Source organism: Paramisgurnus dabryanus, chromosome 18 (assembly GCF_030506205.2).
Source record: "Paramisgurnus dabryanus chromosome 18, PD_genome_1.1, whole genome shotgun sequence".
Lineage (NCBI taxonomy): Eukaryota > Metazoa > Chordata > Actinopteri > Cypriniformes > Cobitidae > Paramisgurnus > Paramisgurnus dabryanus.
This window is the reverse complement of record NC_133354.1, coordinates 21,081,451-21,103,239: the sequence shown is the minus strand read 5'-3', so window position 1 is coordinate 21,103,239 and position 21,789 is coordinate 21,081,451. Positions and strand designations below refer to the sequence as shown.

Here is a 21,789-nt window from a genome sequence, read left to right as displayed (position 1 = left end):
ATTTTGTCATCTGCCGTTGCATATTTTTCCCTGGTTGGGGGTTTTAATGTGTGAGAATGAACATGCTGAATATTCAACCTCGTGTAGTTTTTAACTTGCATTTTTATTCTGTATCACAAACTCAATCCCATCAACACACTGCAACTCTTACTGTTTCTTTTTTATTAGGTATGACAACAAAGTCATATTGACCTTTTCTGTCTCACATTTCTTTTCAATGTAGTGGCTCAGTTGGACGTCATCGGCTTTAACGTCATGAAAAAATTCATCTACGCCATCGAAACAAGAGGTGCGTTTCGTCTTGCGTTTCTGTATGAACGTACAGGTCAGAAGGTCACATGATTAAGTGTGATGGTCTGTGCTTTATCTCTTGTGATATAACAGGTATTGATGAACAGGGACTATACAGGCTTGTTGGGGTGAGCTCCAGAGTTCAGAAACTGCTCGGCCTGGCAATGGGTAAGAGAACCGACATCTTGCTAGTGACAATATCATTTTGCATTGGTGAAATCAGGCCATTGAAACTGGAAAGAAACTGGCTTTAAAATGAGTTCAAGTGTTTTGACTAACACTAAGAGGGATAAATAGGACAACATATTTATATATTTACAACTTAAATATGTTTTAGTAACAGCTGGATCATATATCATATGGTTCCCTGGAGTATTGCAGGGTCTTTATGTGTTATTAATTACAATTAAATCATAAGAATGCAAATAAATTGTTTTAAAATCTAAATAGCTACTTTGCTAAAAATAAATATATTTTATGTGTTTATTCTGCATGCCATGCGACCATTTTGCGACCAAACTGAGAATACTAACTGTGCGTTCACACGAGACACGGTAGAGGCGGCAAAAATGCACTATTCATACATAGATGGACGGTTGAACATTTCGAGTTTAATCACTTCATTTGCGCGTGAAATTCTAGTCATTCGAGACATTCACGCGGAAAGATGCATCATGGGAGGGGCTTCTGCGAACTCCGCTCGCTTCCTGTAATCACGTCACTACTAGAACAAGCTCCTGATTGGTTAACGCGTTGCAAATATCTGGCAAAGTTCAGATTTTTCAACTTGCGCATTTCCCGCTGCAACGCTTAATTCGCGGGGAGCGCCCCATCCGCGCCCTGCATTCCGCACCATCCGCGCTTACCGCGCTGCAGGATGTCTATTCACATCTTTGCATTGACTTAACATGTAAATCACTCACACTTGCCACCTTTTCCGCGTCTGATATGAACGAAGAGTAAGAATACAGAATGGACAGATACGTATTATGTGCCAATAAAAGAAAAATAGATGGTGCAATATAACAGGTAACTATTTTATTATATTATATTAAAACAATAACTATGTAAAATACTACTGATAAAAACTATAAACCGAGGAAATTTTTTTTTTTTAAATTTAAACATGCAAATGTGCTATTAAATATTTCCTAAATTATCATTTCTAAAATATCAGGTGATAGGTAGTTTAGGTCAAGGGGGTTCAGCTAACAAAAGAGTTTGTAAATCCCTGCCATATAGTATACTATATCTATAAATGATATGTAAATTATAACTATAAATAAACACTTTTAATAGAGAAAACAGAAGTAAATAGTACAGAACATAACAGAAAATAGTACAGGTTTATAATGTTCAACCAATTCTGACTCACATCACAAATCATTGTCAACATTCAATAAAACTTTTATGTTAACCAGTTAGGTGATGTGAACTCACTGACCTGTTTTAAAAAAAACACACACACAACATTACATCACAGAATACGAAATTGTAAAAAAAAAAGATTTTCAGAATCAATTTTACTTTTTTAATGTAAATTTGTGTCTCAGAATTTTGACTTACATGTAAATGCTTTACAATGTCAATCTGAGAATAAATGTTAAGACTTATTCAATTCAATTCAATTCTTAAACTAAACCACAGTAGTCCAGAATTTTCTGAATTGAAAAGCAGGTAAATAGAAGTAATAATTTGCTTCCACGCTGAAAAATATGTATTTATTTGTGTGCCTCTCCCAGTCATAACACCATAATACGAGTAATGACTTTAGCATTACCGTATTTGTTTAAAAAGCTTTAATGACCTATGATCTTTAATTCTTGCCTGTTTAAGTTCAAAAGCTCGCTTAATACTCTTGACATGCAAGAGTGACAGGAATGCAACCACACCCTGTGGTAAAAGCAGGTGAATAGACTTCTGGTTTGTCGTGTCGCTAGAAGGGAAAGCACCGTCCTTCAACTGCCTTTCTCCAAGATAATCATACACATGGCAGTTTGCCTTAAAGCAATTTCTTGAGATTCTGTTGACATGTACAGTTAACTTGTAAATATACAGTACACTACCGATCAAGCGTTTAGGGTCACATACTTACTCTTGATTTATTTTTGCTACATTGTAAAATAATAGTACACTAAACCATATGTAAGCATCTAGTTGTCACACTTTATCTAGAATTAGAAAAATATTTTTATTGTCATTTTATCAGTCATTTTTTTTAGGTAAAATATTATGGCGATAAATTGCTGTTTTAGTTAATACATTTATTGGTTGATCATTAAATTATTTTTACATATTGTTGTGATTATTTAAATTAAATCTTTTGCAAGGTTTACTTGGCAGTAAATATTAATACACATAACACATATTTAAAAGTAATTATTTAATGAATATATTTAAAAAAAAAACGTAACATTCTTCATAAGAAATAAGCATAATAAAGTGTTTCAATAATAAACTGACCATACCAGAACGTGCCTTAAATAGTAGCCAATCGTACTGGACCACATGCCTGTAGTGGCTGCAAAAAATCAATTTCACCCTTCATTTCCCTAAATTTGGAATTGTTGTTTTGGAAATGTATGTTTTACCTGGAAGTTCGTACTACTTATTAAAGTTTTGCAGCATTTCTTTAAATGCAGTTTTTTCACTGTATTGAAAGGCTTTGCAATGCATAAGTTAAGGAGCGCCTTCTGTCTCGTTTATACAGGCGCTGCAGCTCCCCCTTGTGTTTTTAAAGAGATGTGCAATCATTGTGGTGATCTGAAATCATCGCAATGAGGTCAAACAATTGCTATGAGACGATTATTGTGACAGCCTTAGCTGCAGTGCTGCTTGCAAGTTTAATCAAATTGGTTATGCAACCTGAACCTGCTTTTTTAAATTTTTGACATAACTTATAAACAAGATATGATTTTTTTTACAATGTGCACTGTAAATTTTCTCAAAGTGAAAAAACTAAAAAAATTACTTCAACTGATAACACCTAAAAATACTTTAATTTAACTTAAATTATTCACTTAAATTAAGAAAAATAAGTTGAATTTTTTTCAGGGGGGTGTTACCAATTAAAAGTCATTTTTGAAGTTAAGCCAACTTTCACTTTTTACTGTGTAGTTGACATAACTTATAAACAAGTTGAAATTATTTAACCTAATTTGTTAAGGTAAAACAAAAACTTATGTTGATATGATTTTTTACAATGCACCCTGAGATGATTTAAACAGTTCACATCTATTCTGGACTCTCTTTTTCTTCATTATTTAGTCCATTGGTCTCCAATGTTGTTCCTGGCGGGCACATGTCCTGCATATTTTAGTTCCAACTTTACTCCGACACACCTGCCTCTAATTTTTAGGTAGCCCTAAACAACTTGATTGGCAGGTTCAGGTGTGTTTGATTGGCATTGGAGCTGATATCTGCAGGGCTTGTGCCCTCCAGGACCAGGTTTGGAGACCCATGATTTAGTCAAAGTCATCCATTTTAAAAGCATTATTTTTATTGAAAACTTATGTTGGCATAATAATATCTGTAAAACTAAATGCAGACATTAAAACATATGCATTAAGATCAAATAAATGAATGGCAGTGTAATGTATTTATGGGCACAAGAAAGATCATGTTGATTCATAATAGTAACTATGTACATAAGGTCATATGACATGCTGAGCCTGGAACGGCAATAGTGGTTGCATTACTGTAAACATGCTCTAAGATACTGTAAACCCTTCTGCATTTAGACCCCAAAACTTGTGCGGATGTGGAGCTGGACGGCACAGAGTGGGAGATCAAGACTATCACCAGCGCTATAAAGCATTACCTCAGGTACCCGCCTGTCACTTTACACCCGACTGCTACATCTTGGGCATGTCAAAAGTTTTCACCTGCCTCGATTTGCATTGGCTTCTTTAGAGAGTGCGATCGCCCAGGGCATCGTGCAGGGCGTTGGGCTCGTCTCCCCACCCCTCGCTGCTTAGCTACAGTTACCGGATGCAATGATATTTTTCTTATAAATTTCAAAACCCCCTAACATTTAGTGTCAATACACGTTTCTGCTCCAGACGTGATTGTCGTCTTAATTCATGCTGGCTATGCACTTTACATTAGGCATCTTAACAAAAGTAGAAAGCATTTAATATATTGCACTTATTAGGGTTAGGGATAGGTTAAGGGTCAAGAGTGTAATTGTATGCGGATGCTATTTAACTACAATTTACTAACACAAATTTAAACTGTTAACTTTTTCTTATGTACATAGTAGTAAAATACATTTTTATATTAAAGCGGGATGGTTTTGCTGTTTGCAGTTTTATGAGGCAACCTAACCTAACCAGCATGTGAATAAACAGGTGGAAAAATCACCCTAGCTATAACTAAGACCGGATTCACATAATTATTTAGAGGTGAGGTTTTTTGGCTTAGCAAGTAGATCACCTAACAATTACCCACCATCCTTGTCAGAGACATTATAGCCCAAATTTTCTCCAAATAAGACATTAATTATTGAAACACTATCACTGCAAACTACAAATGTAATTGCAAGTTTTTTTGTTTTTTTTTTTGAGAGAGAGAGAGAGAGAGAGACTGTGTTATATGTTACCCCCTTATCCAATCATCTTATCTTATTTTCTGCTACCAGGGTGTTGCCAGGTCCTCTGATGACATACCAGTTCCAGAGGAGCTTCATCAAAGCCGCCAGTGAGTTTCCCTGTCCAGTTCATCTGGTTATCTGTTTTGGCCATTTGATACTATTTGACTACTGTGCTGCCGTGAAACTATTTGATAAGACACGTTGGCCAGCCGAAGGGCCAGCGAGGCTCGATCAGAAACAGGAAATCGGGGCGTGGAGGAAAGAAAAATGGATTTACAGTGTGGCGGCTGTTGTCTGAGACCTCGGAGGGGTGTCTTCCCTCCTTTCAGACCTACTTTCTACATTATAATTCACTTACAAGCTTAAGTTTGGCTTCAATGAAGCGCACATGTCTACAGTATACTGCAAAGAAAAAATGTCTTTATCAGGCTTTGGTGTTGTTATTTTACAAGTTAAACTATTTAAATATCCCAAAAAAAAAACAATACAAATTGTATTGTTTGTGTGGCATTTATATGGTTTTTATATATGTCTTTATGTAGGACTATATTTTTAAAATATATGATAGAATAAATATACTAAGCATAATGTAAAAAACTAAAAAATAAAAAAAAATGAATCCATAGTTTATTAAAATATTTTATCTTACACAATATCTCTTTACATGTATCTAATTATAAAAGTTTTTTTAAATACCTGTACTAGAAAACAAAACATGGTAAGATACCGCTAAAAAAAATATTTCTGCATTGTTCTCATTTTATCGCATCTCGCTTTGTATCATCTTTCTCTTTTTGTTTTTCTGTTTTCTATCCGGGTGGTTTAGGGTGACGTTAGGACCTTGTCCTTGTATGAACTCTTTTTCGGAGCGGTCCACCCCTCCCTTTTGGTCTTCTGCTCACTTTTCTCTGCCCCTCCCCTCGTTCATTCCTGTCTGTGTGAGCCATTTATGTGATAAAGGGCAAGGTGCCATCTGGAGTTTGCCCATCATCAGAGAGAGAAAGAGAGAAAATGAACGTGTGAACGTGTTTGTAACTAGAGAAGGTAGAGCCATGAGACACTGAAAAGAGTGTGAATATGTGTGCGATCGGTCTGAATCACACTCGTCTGGTCTGTATTCAATATCGCCAGTGCTTGCAGGCAGAGACCAAAATTAACTTTTTGCTCAGGAGATTGAAAAACCTTTACTTTGGCCATTAGGCCACTATATTTTGCATTCGTTATTGCTCATCCAGAATAAAAGATAAAATTTTATTTTATGTTTTAAACCCAAATAGCCTTCTCACTTAGTTTTCTTGCATATATATATATATATAAATAACAAACAGTGCATGTATTTTTATAACTCGCATCATCATCTGTGAGATCAAAATCTTATTGAATCATCACTTGTCATGGAAACAAAACATGATTTTGTTTCTCATATTTTTGTGTTTTAATGCGAGCAACATTCTATTGAAGTGTAACCACATGGAGTTCGGAAGAAGAGAAATTCTGGCATTCTTGATAAACTACTGACAATAGATTTTCAATTGAACCAAAAGTTGTCAGACGTGCTACAGATGTTGTTTTCTTTAGTAGGCTTTCATATATTATCAAGGCGTATTGGACACATCACTGACATCATATGCATTATTTGCACAATTCTGATGCAACAAACATCTTATGATGTCATTTTTCGACATTGATTTGATTGTGTGCTTATACAAAAAAGATGGGATGTTATTGCGATGAAATATTTGGACTATATTGGTGTGGCCATGTTTAACTCTTATGTGTTGTTGGGGATGTTTTCATCTTTTTTACTTTTAATTTAGCCATAACTTTCTCTCTGTTTTATTAAATTGAATGATTTTTGGTGACAAATCTTATATTTACATATAAATAACTGATATATAACTTATATTTAAGAAAATGCTTTGACATTTTTCAAAAACTCAACGATATAACGTGAGCAAATTTACTACCCTTTCGTGTTGTTCAACGGCTATAAAAATGTATAAGATGAATATTTTTCCAATTTTTTTTTGATAAATCTGTTAATCAACCTCAGTACTAATCCAAACTACCAAATCTTCACAAAAATTACATGATTTTAACTCTTTAATTGCCAAGTTTATAAGTGGTGTCACTGATTTGGGAAAAAAACACACACAAATTGACCGATTTTCAATATAAAAAGTGATTGTAACCTGGATTTTTTTAAACCTTTTTCACAGTCTTGGCATGTCTAAGATTGGTAAAAACATTGGCTTTGAAGCATTTTTTTTTTTTTGTGTAGCATCAGTTTTTATTTTTTTCTCTCATTTATTGTTAGTGGCTGTTTTTGCCCCATTGACTTCCATTATAACCAAATTTTTTAATTGCAGAGCTACGACACCTTTTTTATCATGCATTTTTGAATGTTGGTGTTTTTTCCTTTTGCTAAGAGGTCAAATTTGTCATTTTTACTGTTGGTCACCATGTGGCACCATTAACCCTGTAGTAGGCCTATGCAAAAACAGAGCTTAATTTCTGGCTTGTACATTGAGTTATATTGAGTATAACTCCATAATAAAAACATATTATTGTGTGTGTGTGTGTGTGTGTGTGTGTGTGTGTGTGTGTGTGTGTGTGTGTGTGTGTGTGTGTGTGTGTGTGTGTGTGTGTGTGTGTGTGTGTGTGTGTGTGTGTTATTGAGTTCATTGTTCAGTTTATTTGAAGTTGTTTTTGTGTTCATAATAGATGATGTTCAGAAATCTGATGCAGAGAAGATTTTTACAGAAAATCTTTTTTTCACGCACACACACACAAATGTGCTTTTATTATGGAGTTATACTCCATAAAACACAACGTACAAGCCAGAAATTAAGCTTTGTTTTTGCACAGGGCTAATAAAGGGTTTGCACAGGGCTAATAAAATGACAAATTTGACAACATTAAAAAAATGCATGATAAAAAATGTGCCATATCTCTGCAATCAAAAAATGTGGTTAAAATGGAAGTCAATGAGGCAAAAACAGCCACTAACAATAAATGAGGGAGAGAAAAAAATTAAAACTGATGCTACACAAAAACTAAAAACACTTCAAAGCCAACGTTTTTACCAATCTTTGACATGCCCAAGACAAAAAAAAATCCAGGTTACAATCACTTTTTATATTGAAAATCTGTCATTTTGTGTGCATTTTTTCCCCAAATCAGTGACACCATTTATAAACTTAACAATTAAAGAGTTAAAATCATGGAATTTTTGTGAAGATTTGGTCGTTTTGATCAGTACTGGGGTTGATTAACAGATTTATGTAAAAAAATACATTTACATTTTTATAGCTGCTGAATTTAGTTGATGTTTTCATCAAATCTAACAACACGAAAGGTAGTAAATTTGAACAATGCACAAGGGTTAAACAAAAACTCTCTATCAGTTCACGGCTTTACTACAGTACTTTAACAAAAGTATAAAATAAAAAATACTGCTTTTGTGTTGTCTGTCATGTCTTAAACAGCCTCTCTTTTGTCTCTGTACCATTGTTAGTGGGGATTATAAGGATATCACAGGAGCCGGATAGATTGCTCTAATATTTCACTGACCTTTAAGAGCCCACGTATGGCGGCTTAGCCTCGCCCTTAATGGCCACTGTTGTAGACGGCACGTGCACTAGGTGGCGTTGTGTGTTTTTAATCCACGCAGAAATGCACAGATACTCAAGTATAAATGTATTTTTAATAGGATTAATGCGTCGATGTGGGTGCGAATCACGAGATCTCACATTGACAGCAACAGATTCAGACCTGAAAGTCGCGAGCACAGACATCCACTCCTACTGCGAACGCACTGCATTAAAAGCAATAAAACTCCTACAGTTTATGTAAAACTAGTAGTACTCGTATTTTGGTTTCACAATTCTTTTTCTTTCTCTCCAGAACTGGACAATCCAGAGACGAGGGTGTCGGAGATTCACTCCATAGTGCACCGTCTCCCTGAGAAGAACCGTCAGATGCTGGAACTTCTTATGAAACACTTGGCCAAGTGAGTTAGGTTGTTGCCCCCCCCGACTATTTTACTGTGCTGTAAATCCAGCAGTGCCAAAAGCCCTAAGAGGATTGCTATTGTAAAAATTTTAACTCAGCCCTGCTGATGTCAATAAAGGCCATTCTCCTTTGTGTTTGCCCTGCTGAAAAGAGTTCCTTGTTTTCTTTCACCTGTCCTCCATCCCCTTTCAGCTCCATTTTCTTTTGTGCCAGTTTAATTTGACACCCTGACTGCCGTCTGTGGATTCTGCCCTCGGTGACAAAGGCAGATCTATTTTACAGTTTTAGGGAAACCTCTAAAAATAATTTTTTTACAAAGCAGATTAATGGAAAAGATCTGATTCATAATGCAAGTAAATGTTTAATTTTAATAATCTACTGTATTTGTATTCGCGCTCGAATGCCGTAGTACAAATGTATTAGTCGTCATCGAAACAAGTTTAAATAATGATGTTGCGTTTGATTTAATGAATAGTTTTTGTCTGGTTACACCAGTGACAAAAAAGATCTCTCAGATTCTGGCAGCCATCAGAATTGAGCGTTAAAATTTAATGAACGCTGGATAATTCAGTGTTGCCAAAATGCTAAACAACAATAATAGTTGTAAACCAGTTTTAGCTTGGCTGCTATACTGTTGATTCATCTGATATGAAAAGCAGCCATTTGGGCAATTTAACCCACTTCTGTCGACATTGAATCATCATTTAAAACAGGATTGTTTTGTTTTCTCATCAAACCAAACCTACAGTTGATTGTGATGTGAGGTTAATTTGTCACAATCAGCACCAGGTAGTTGCTCACTGGGCTAAAAACTAAAAGATTAGCATATAGCTTCGACTATTGCGGTCATAGAAATATATACACTTATTTCCTATTTAAGCAGGAAGCTGGGAGAAACATATTAGAGGGTTTTATTTATTTTTTTATAAAAACTTGTATTTTTTGCCTATCCTTGCCATTATCTTGTCAATTATGAGAAAACGCTCCCTTGTTTGAGTTTTTACGGCAATCCATAGTTTCACTATCATGCACTAGCCCACCTTATAAAACACTAGCATATACCAACCCCACCTTAAGGCATTTCATGGTATAGTCTAGTGATGCAAAGTCCGCGAGCCAGCTCTTTTCGGACACTTCGGCTCATTGAACCGGTTGAAAAAGCAGATTCACCGGTTCCTGAGGTCATCAAAAAATGACATCACTATGCATTTATTTTTTAACTACTTGTATCAATGAAACATTCAAATGAAGTCGTTTGTGTCAACACATTAAAACATTCAAATAAAAATAGATTTATTGCCTTTCATTCACAAGTTAGTAATGTTTGTGGTCACAGTTTCAATCGCGGATCGTAAATGCCAGATACAACTGACAAGTTTTGACTAGCCTACAACTTGGATAAGATTCCTAAGACACTGATGCACAAAAATATAAAGAATAAATAAAACTTTGTCTTTCAAACGTATTGTTTACTAAAATAGGTTTTGCATGCACAATAAATCGTACTAACACTAAAGCTTTTTAATAAAACAAGCATAGAAACGAATAAAACAAGAAACTTTGCGCATCAGGCTCTTTCAAATCCTCTGTGATACACACGCAGTGTCAGCAGCTCATCCGTCAGAATCGTCGGCAATCCTCGCCTCGGCAATCATCGACAAACTTCGTTCGGTTCTTTTTGAGTCCGACTTGCTATTTCGGCTGTGCGTCCTGCGTCATTAACCTGGACATATGCCCAAAACTAAAGTTCGATTTGTGAACCGGCACGACCGGTTACTTCCTTAGAACCGGCTCAAAAGAAAGATTCGTTCAATTAACCCAGATGAGTTGGCACGCATATAGCGGCTGCAGTGCATAACAGTAGAACAGTGCGTAGAAAAAGACAGCAGCTGTCTTCTACGTTTCTATCAAAAACTAATTAATTATAGTTTTTTATTTAAAATAAAAGCGATTACAAAGGAAATGTTTACTGTTCATTTTTTTTTTTATTTATTGTATGGAAAAATCCCACTTAAAGAAACAGACAGCCATTACATTTTTCCTCTCGCGCACCCCCTGGTGGCAGCTCGTGTACCCTTGGGGGTGCGCGCACCACACTTTGGGAATCCCTGAATTAACCTAACATCACTAGTATAGTCAGAAAATTATTTATTGAGTTGATTTATTTATGGATTCGTGTTTATGGACACGATTTTCCTCTTTTTTTTTTTCATTGAGCACAAATGTTTTTTCATGTTACTCAGCAAAAAAAATTCCTTGTCATTTTATGTATTGATTTGTCCAATTTTTTAAAAAATTATTGTCATTTGGGGTAGGAGTTAGATTTTGGGTGTAATTTTATGTATTGATTTGTCAATTTCTTTTAAACCATTGTCACTTGGGGTTGGAGTTAGATTTGGGGTTTGGATGTCATTTTATTATTTTGGTTTGTCCATTTAAAAAAAACATTGTCACTTGGGGTAGGAGTTAGATTTGGGGTTTGGGTTAGAATGTCATATTATGTATTAGTTTCTAAAAAAATTCTTCAGATTTTTTAACTATTGTCGCTTGGGGTTGGGGTTAGAGTTAGGATGTCCAAAATGTTTTATTTTTTATATTATTAGTGTCATTTTATGTAACAGAACGTCATTCTAACCCCAACCCCAAACGACAATGGTAAAAAATAGAGAAACTAATACATAAAATAACACAAATAAAATAAATATTTAGTATTATACCACGACATGCCTTGAGATTGTGTTGCATAAATGGATCCAAACACAGTAAATACTCTGTGGATGTTTTGATCATCGTTCTAATTTTGATCTCTATCAAAAACCCTTTACAAAATGCAATTTATGTGACAAAAAGTATGTCCGTCATTCACAGTAGTCATTAAAGAGCAGGCAAAAAGTACCGGGATGATCTAATACTTCCGGCTGGATTTTAAAGTGTGGATTGGATGAGCACATGTATATCCCCTGTGGCCATGGGAGAGGATTTCTGAACGGAGATGACCTGATAGGTCACATGACAACAACAATTTTTGATTCCATAGAGACTTTAAAGATGACAAAGAGCCCCTGTAATATAACATGGTTATGTAACCTAAAAGCCATGGAAAGAAATGCTGTTGACCCGGGTCATGTGATGATTAAATAAAGATTTTATTCTATTTTAGAAGCTAAAAGAGGCTGTTATCTCTCATCAGAGTGGCCAGTCACCACCAGCAGAATCTGATGACAGTAGCCAACCTCGGTGTGGTGTTCGGACCAACGTTGTTGAGACCCCAGGAGGAGACGGTGGCCGCCATCATGGACATCAAGTTCCAGAACATCGTGGTAGAAATCCTGATCGAGAACCACGAACGGGTAAATGTTGATCTTTAGTTTCTCCAATCTATCATAAATAGTTTTTACAATGCACTGCATTTGCTCTTGCGTGTTAAAATGCATCAGCGCAAGCAAATATACACAACACAATGTCAGTTCAAAGCATAGCCAGCAAGTAAACTAATGCTGTTGATGAAGAGTTAACTTTTCAATTTATTAGTGAATAATATATCAACCAACATCTCTAGTGGTTCTGTTCAGTAGTTATTACAGTATGATGGCTAAGTAGGTTTCATGACCGCTTTCACCAGGGTGTGAATGAATGATGTAAATCCTCTGTTGAAGTGGACGGCAATGTTTCACTGTGTTTATCCACCGACAAAACCCTCTTTAAGGGGCTCGCTCGGCCCATGTTTGCTCTAGCAGGTAACTTCAAAGCCAGCGGGGACTTAAAGGTAAAGCAGCTTAGAGCGGGGTCGGCATGGAAACATGTAAATCATCTCAAGCCCGATTTCTTAATCTGACTCCAGCATCATGTGACACAAGGCCACTCCCCCTGCCTGGAGGGTTGATATGGGTAAAGTCACCCTAATTAGACTTGATTGACACTTTGAATTGTTTGGCAAGGTGTACGTTTTTATCAGTATGTGTGTATCAAACCCATTGCTAATGCAATGCTAGAGCTATACGGGAACACTTTTGTAAGCATTCAGACTTGAAATAAGACTTACACTACCTTTGGAAAGCCCTTGACACTGCACAGAACACCATAACAAGAGCATCAAATGCTATCAACCTCTCATAATACTTTACGCCAGCACATCAATGTCCACACAACCACCCATTAACACCATTGGGTAGTCTTCAGAAAATGGGAAAAGCTAGCTGGGGATACTGTGGAAAAACACGGAGATGATTTGCTTCTGTAAAGAATAACATCTAAATAAATCGTACAAGTTCACCTCGTAAGCATTGTAGGCTACCCCTCCTGTATATTTCAATAGATATGATACAGTTACAGTATGTATAGAGTAAAACAAACAGTAAACTGACTGTAACGTATAAACCTGACCTTACAAAAACCTTCAGATTTACATAGACACTTTGAATAAATCTTTGCATAAAAGATCTTTGTATACATAAAGATGTGTGTACCAAAAACAGAAAAGACAGACTTTTATATTTATTACAGTAGAAGCAGTGAACCTTGGCTTTAAAAAGGACAACATAAATGCACCATAAAGGAGTTTTGCATATTAACAGTAGCTTTGAATGTGATACAAACTTGAGTATAATTCAAAAAATGTATTGACTGATAATCGTTAGCTCTCAAATTATATTTAGCGATCGCCACTGGTTACAGCTACATGCTGAAGAGTAAATGAAGTAAATAAATTCATTTTGGCTAATTTGGGTAAAAATGTGTTTTCTATACCAAGAAAGTGACAAGATGAAAAACACTATTTTCTGTTACAAACTTTCAAATAGCATCTTTAGGTTATAATAAAATTGAAAATAATAAGATTTTCAAAGATTTATTATTAAAACTGAATTTTTTTTTGCAAAATGCTATAAATCTATTGAATCAATATATAAATGTTCATTCATCTTTGCCATGTTATATTCATTTAGTTGACTAGTGGTTTACACTGATTAAAAAAATAAACATTAATGGCATTAATCAAAACACTTAGAGGCTGTTTACACTTGGCATTAACATGCGTTTTCGTCGATCGGATCACAAGTGGACGACGTTTTGAACGCGTCCACTTTCGACCACTTTCAACCACATTCAGAGGTAGTCGAAACCACTTTCGATCAGATCGCTTTGGAGTTGCTGAACGCAAATGTGGTTGAAGTGTTCGAACAGCCAAACGCGACCGCCTTCTCTCCGCCCATTTATCTAATCTGAGGTATTAAACACAAGTTTTACGTCTTTTTTTGACTTCTGGCGTGAACATACGGTGACCAGCTATATTTTTAGCCTTTCATTGATAAAACTACTGCGGGTGTTCTCCGTAGTTTCGTTTTGAAAGCGTGAAAGTTGCGCGATCCTAATTCATTAATTGCGCTGAAAATTCAGAGAAAGCTCCAACATATAAATGTACAAAACTCTCTGCATGCAGCATGTATACTTGCTAAACAAGCAGTGGACTCCGACATAATATTAGTTTGCGTCCATATAAACTCATCATTACTCCCGCTCGCGTTTGAATGACAGCAAAGAGACTCGACCACCGTCTCACAGACCGTCCCCTCACAGTATTCAGGACAGAAGCGGTCGAAAGTGCACCAAAAGAGACGGATTTAAATACCAGGTGTAAACTTAATGTGTCTCTCTCGTCCACTTGTGATCCGATCGATGAAAACACATCTTAATACCAAGTGTAAACAGCCCCTTACTTTGTCATATTAAGATCACTGTAATTGCTGCTGTCATCCTTGGGACGTCATCGCTGAACTTATTTGACAGCGATGAGGTGTAAAATGTTTTGGTCCTTTTCGATTTTCGTTGACTTCGAGTAAAATAATGGAAAGTTTTTCATAAGATCCGCTGGGGTCAATGTGTTAGCATGACAGAAGCTTAATGCTGTCGGGAGAACAAGCAACAGCTGGCATTTTTCCTTCGCCCAAGTGCCTCTCACGTAAATAATTCGATTTTGATAGCTTACGTTTTTTTTCCACAGAAAACCACCACAGGTTTTCAATCCCATCAAAATTACTATTTTGTTTTTGTTTGTTTTTTGATCATGTAGTACAAAGTAGACGAGGAAAACTAGGATTCTGTGTTTATTCAAAGCTGTGCGCTGTGATTGGTTAAGCAGATTTATTGCATTCTGCAGTTTTATTGCATTCTAAGGAAGGCTGCTGTTTTTCACGGTTTAGACAAAAGAGACAATAGATGACAGAATAAACAGGTGGATATTGGATTTTGCGTAAAATTAAGAATATATTTTTTACTACTGACCAGAGACTACTGACCAGAGATACAATACTGATTTTGGCAGTAACAATTTTTTTTTTCAAATGGTGTTTATTGCGTTTTGGAATCAAACTTTTTAAATAATGACCAAAGTTAAAGTGACCATGAAACAAAAATTAAACACTTACATTATATATAAAAAAATTTTTTTACGTTTTTTATCTAAATGACTTATACGCACGCTTTATATTTTTTTTAGGGGTGTCCTCGACTAAGGATTTACATATTCGAATCAGAATTTTCGAATCTTTCCATAGTCGACCGATAGTCGAATCATCTATGTTTGTGTGCATGGGTTGGGAGGGGGCCAGACCAGGTACAAATTGGTAACTTTTATTTTCTTTCACAAGCAGCACACATAAACAACTGTCTGATAAAGTGACCAAAACTTTTTTTAAGTAATAAACGAAGACAAAACTGACGATGCATTTATATATTTATTTTTTAAGGTAAAATGTAAGGCAACATTTGTTTAATTATTCCTCATAACATTTTAAAGCCACGATCTACAGAACATCACACAAAAATACATTTTGATAACTAAACCTAAAAAAAATAACAAAGGTGATCCTGCCTTGGAAACTCCGGCTACAATTAAGTGTTTTTATTTAATTACGAGATAGCGCGTCAAAGCAGTCATGACCAAAAAAACCCGACAAATGAGAAATGACAAATAATTTGTGATTGTGACTGTAAATGATAAGAAACTAATCTTTATATACAATTCATTAAACGTTAATTTATAACAAGAAAAACACTGAAATTAATGATTGTATACGCGTTATTATTTAGCACAGAAATACCTGATTGCTTGCTTTGACTTTGATCATCTCTGTATTCACTTTAGATACAGAAAGACTGGATGATATTATTTATTTCAGGAATCTCTTTGCTATCATTTGAAAGTGAACACCGACTGACCATAATATTAAATCACAAGAAAGACATTTGTGTCAGGCAGAAATAGGTTCGGTGCAGATACTAATTTCCGTTTCATCACCGAAATAAAAAAACGGCTTACCTGTTTTGTAGTTTAACTTTAAGATAGACAATTATAACCACTCTGTTTTAAATACATTTTAAAAACTTATACTCGTAGAAAAACATCCGTTTTTTAATGTTTAGTTTGATGAACTCCTAAATATGAGACGCAGAGCAACCCGTTCGGTTAAATTACATGCGCAAGCATGGCCAGCACGCAATAGCGCAACATCGATACAACGAAAAGCTATCCAAAATGTACAGACTTAAATTAGATCGGAATTTACGTATATAATAAATACAATTTTTTTAATAAAATAAGGTCAGAAGTAACAAAGTGCAGAACAAATATGCAAAATGCCTCAAGTGCCCGGAAACAAAACACAAGTCAAATAGATAAATCAGATAACCCAAAGTGATTTATAAATTAAGAAAAATATAGAAATTATTAAAAGAACGAAAGTCATAGTTTAATTTGCCAGCTTTGTCTTTTAAATGTCGAAACAAAGAGGCAAGGCTTTATTAACATAGAGACCTTATGCACGTGAAGCCCGGTTTATTAACGCATTTTAAAAATATTTATTGAAAGCTGCTACTTCACATATTATTTGCAGCATTATCATAATATGCAGTATATTAATATATTGTGAGAAAGCTGTTATATGTGAAATCAGATAATGTGTGCACCCATATACGGCCAAAATTGAATGATCCTCATTTCATAACATCTGCGACGATTCGACTATGAGATTGGTAGTCGAATCAGGCTTCTCCTATCGATGCATCGAATCTTCGACTATTCGGGGTCACCCCTAATTTTTTTAATTCATTAATTTCATTTTATATCAAAAACGTCAACCTCCTACCTTCTTTGAAATTACCTTTGTTCACTTACTGTCACGAGGACAAGGGCGGGGCTAACGGAGACTTGTAAAAGATTGTCGCAGTTAGCAACATGGCCCAGCTTCGAGCAATCCAACCAATTATCAATCAGGGCTCGCAAAATCGCTAGCCCGACGTCCCGGGGCTATTGTGAATTCCCGTCAGGCTACCAAAATGTATCTCCGCCCTGCCCGTTGGGCTATCTTGGGGAGGAAAGAACCTGCTTGCTTTGTGCTCAGCAAAAAAACGCGAACTCAAGTCATTTAAAAAATAACGCAATTTCATTTTAACCTCATAGACTAACATTGTTTTAGCGTTTCTTTTTTCTTTCTTCAGTCAGTAACTTAAATATTTGAGTGATTTCCGATCGATTTGACACGTCTAGGCTATAAGAGAATAATGTTAGAAGCTTTTGATAGGTGACTAAACAGCAGTGGTAAGATATGTTTACCTAAAGCCAATGGAATGTGTGTTTGTCATTTCGTTTTACCAGCTATGGTAAGATCTGTTAACCTATGGGGAATTAAATGTTTATTCCATTTTAATAAATATCTGTTTTAAGTCTTCTATATTGTGTTAAAGTCACTGGTTTATATATTTGATTAAATACCATGTTATCTAAATACAATGTGTGATGTGTTCAGATATTTTTTATTAAAAATAACACATTCACATAATATTTCAGTAATATAACAATTCAATTATTCTAACGTTAGGGGAATGTTAAACTAACCTAAAAATAACATTAGGGGAATGTTTATTTCTTAAAGAAAACATTCCTGGCTAACCAAAAACCTTGGAAAATAACGTTCTAGAAACCAAAAACGTTTTGGGAACCAAAGATTGTTAGCTGGGGATGTGCAGGAATAGTTGGCTTACATGGAAATCCAGGATTTATCAATCTTCTACATTAAAGAATGTATTTTTTATTCGGGCTAAAATTAAAGAGTGCCTGCCTGAAGGGCAACCAGGGATTTTAAAATTTAGCGAGCCCTGTCAATGGACACAATCATTTTAATATTTCAGAAGTTGTTTAAATCGAATATACATCACAATACGGAAAAGAAGACGATCGCTACTTTTGTTTCACGGTGACTTTAAATTTTGGGGTTTTAAGCTCTTAGTATTGGCCTTTCTGTGACATGATGGATCTAAGAGCTGCTGTCTTACCAAGATCAGTAGCAGACCTTTCAATCAGTGCTATTTTTGTGGAGACACTGACCCTATTATTGTGGCACGGTAGACAGCTACATGCTGGTTTAAATTGCCTCTATGTTGTGCAGATATTTCAGGACGTGCCAGCCTGTGGAGGAGGACAAGGAAACTCCCAACTTAATCTGCCCAGAAGAAGAAGTGCAGACAACAAGACCCCATCCTGCAGCGAGAGACCCCTCACTCTCTTCCATACCCCTACAATATCAGATCAAGACAAAGGTAATGCTAAATTCTTTGGGATCAAAAAAATATGCTTTTTTAGGACTTACAAGAAAATAAATTTGTATAAATCTTTTTTTAATGCATTTGGGAGATGCTTTTATCCAAAGTGACTATCCAACTACGGTAGCACTATTCAAGGTATCAGACCCATGACACATCTATCTTTTGCTGGATTCTGTAGGAGCTTAAGCTATAACCTATTTTATATTGCTCTGGGCATCAGGTTAGCTGTTAAAAACACTTTAGCACTACAAATAAAAATGTAATTAAATATTAAATTAGATTAACGCTTCAATTTGGCACAGCCACCAGACCCCGACCGGTACAGTATACACATATCTCAGCATCAACCGCTGCTGGGCATGTGACAAACAAACTTCCTCACAAACACAACACAAGCATTAGACACTTCTGTATGTGTCATTTATACAGTAATTGAAAACTTGGATTGCACCTATTATGCAAAATCCACTTTCACAAGGTGTTTGGACATAAATGTGTGTTGGCAGTGTGTAAACACAACCACCATACAATAAAAACAGTCCACATTTGAATCCCCATTAAACCAGAGTAGTTTCATTAGACATGCAGTTCTCTTGTTAATGTGATGTCACACTGATGAATCCCCACACACGGCCACTGACTGATTGGTACATTTTACCCGAAAGCTTTTCTAAATGTTTTTATTAGCATGTTAAAGCTCTAATGCAGATAAAAATACTATCGTCCCAGACTGTATTCAAAGCAATCAGATTTTTTTCAATGAAAAAAACACACTGACTGTCTGTCGGTAAGTGTAAATGTACACACACAAAAATATATATTTTTTGCTTTCACCCATATATGGTCATTTTGGACATTCTACGCAAACCGGAGACTTTTACATCTTGTTAAAATGACCATAAAAACATGTGCACTTTAAAATCCATGTCACCCTTTAAAATAGTTCTAACCAGACCCTAGTTAAGACACATGATGGAGAAATCACATTCGCATATAAGCATAACATTTCATTATAACAGCATTTTTTTTTCCCTCTACAGTAGAAAAGAGGAACAGTGTGGTCGTAAACTCCAGTACGGAAGTCCAGACGGTCAACTGTAACAGCACACACAACTGGACCCGACTCAACAGTCTGCCCACGGGATGCCAAGATGATCCTCAGCTGCCCAAACAAAGTCGGCCTACTTCACTGTAAGTGCACTCGCTTCAAAGAGGATATATTTGATAATTTTTAACCATAGTTAGTCAAGAATCCTTTCACTAAAACAGCAGTAATTGAATTTTTCATTATCGTTTTTCATCCTCTCTCTAATCCCTCAAGTGTTGCTGCTACATGCAAATGACCTGTTGTGACCTGTTGTAAAATGAAATGCAAAACAGCGGCCTTAAGATGTGTTTTTAAAAGATTAAACTCATTGAGACACTCGAAAAATCTAAATCTTGATTTTGAAGTCAGGACTTAAATGTACATCATCCACTTGAGCATCTCAACTAAGTGCTATGTCAGGTATATAGTGTAGGATGTAAAGGTGTGTCTGCATTGTAAATCCAATTACTGTATCTATCTTTGTGACATTCCCTTTCAAAGCAGACACACATGCAAATGCAAATACAAATATACTCTTTCACAAGGAGGATACAAAAATGTTTTTTCCTGGAACATCTACATTTCCCCACAGTTGTAGAAGAAGATAGGGTTGTCACAATGTGTAAAACTAAAGACAAGCATGCAAAATGGCCACCCAGTCCCTATGTTCTCAAGAACTTCAGTTCAGTGAATCCAACTCGCTGCTTTGCATTTTTTTTTTAAATAATTTTCTCAGAAATGAAACTCGTCTGACTGTGCTGAGGTCAGATTAAATCAATTAAAAAATTTAAAAACTCTTTTTTTTAAAATTTGCATTGTTTCTGACAACCGAAATCGCAGAAACCATGGAAACTGATTATGAAATATTAAATAATGTAATAAATGATTATACTAAACAGATATAATAATAAAGGTGTTTGTTTGGATGCACAGGAAAGCTTATGGTGAAGGTTTACAATTATATATATTTTTAAGGAAACTGTCAGGTTTAATTGTGCAGCAAAGGACTATAATGTGATATAAGATTGCTCGGGTACTGCAGAGCTAAACCATTCCAGGCCTTATAGGTCATTATTAAAGTTAATACAATGTTTGAGGCAACCAATGCATAGTTGACAGAACCGGGCTAATATGGTCATACTTTTTGTTTTTGTGAGAACTCTTGCTGCTGCATTTTCGACGAACTGGAGTTTCTGTATTAAACCTGCAGCACAGCCACTAAGTAGGGCATTGCAATAATCTAGTATAGATGTCATGAATGCATTAATTAACATTTCTGTGTTTGACCTAGAGAGGGCATGTTGTAGTTTTGATATATCTTTAAGATAAAAACATAGTTTTGCAAATATTTGAAACGTGGGGACTGCTGTAAAACATGACCCATAGATTGCATGCTTTAAAGAACATCCAAAAAAGCAGAGGTCCAAGCACTGAGCCCTGTGGCACGCCATGCTCTACTCATAAATTAAGTTGTGAGGATACCGCCAGTTAAGGTATTTTTTAAATAAACCTGCAAGTTTGTGTAATAGTAGTGTTTTCTGACGCAAGCCATTACTGATCCTCATGTATATGGTTAGAAATTTTAACAAAGGCAAATTATCATTAATTGTTAAACTACAGTGTGAAGTTCATGATGCAAAGTTTAAGCTTTTAAATCAAGTATTTGTCTGGTGAAAGTGTAATATTTTAATAAAAGTAGACTTTTGGACCTTTAAGTAACCACCTAGAACACGTTAGTACCTGCAGTGTATTTTGCTGGGAAAGCATCACTTCAATTTCTTTGGGAACTGGTAAAAAATTTAGTTCATTTAAACAACAGTACATAATGTATATTTTTAACTGTTGTTTAATTTAAAGTATACAGCATATGTATTCCTGTTTGTTGCAGTTTGTTACGTTTTTTTTACATTTCTTTTTCTTCAGGGACAAATGTGCAGGTTGTTAAATTGTACGCCTAACTACCTGCTGATACAATCTGCATTTTATATCAGTGCCTTAGGCTGGTAACAGTCTTTGTTGACTTTGAGGTTTTATTATGGGAACGGAAATTTTGAAACCCACAGCAACTCTCACATTCTCATAATTTCCTGCCCACATATGGACTGCTGAGATCTTGTCATGACTGCTACTTTCAGCTGGCATGCCCCAAGGCTCTGTCCACGGCACTCTCTCAGTCTCATCCTTCAATGAGTAAAACACCCATATTTCA

The 21,789-nt window shown here is 35.6% G+C and overlaps 1 protein-coding gene across 3 annotated transcripts in view; it reads left to right on the top strand.

The window, feature by feature from the left end:
* Positions 1-21,789, top strand: part of LOC135776499 (rho GTPase-activating protein 26-like) — a 102,201-nt gene that overhangs the window by 68,481 nt on the left and 11,931 nt on the right. For 2 of the 3 annotated variants that reach the window (XM_065287262.2, XM_065287260.2), the window contains exons 13-20: positions 224-289; positions 385-459; positions 4,032-4,116; positions 4,931-4,989; positions 8,789-8,894; positions 12,087-12,246; positions 18,337-18,487; positions 19,534-19,684. In XM_065287262.2, coding sequence (XP_065143334.1) covers positions 224-289; positions 385-459; positions 4,032-4,116; positions 4,931-4,989; positions 8,789-8,894; positions 12,087-12,246; positions 18,337-18,487; positions 19,534-19,684 — 853 coding nt within the window. The remainder of the gene's footprint in view (positions 1-223; positions 290-384; positions 460-4,031; positions 4,117-4,930; positions 4,990-8,788; positions 8,895-12,086; positions 12,247-18,336; positions 18,488-19,533; positions 19,685-21,789) is intronic. The other variant, XM_065287261.2, reaches the window with a different exon arrangement.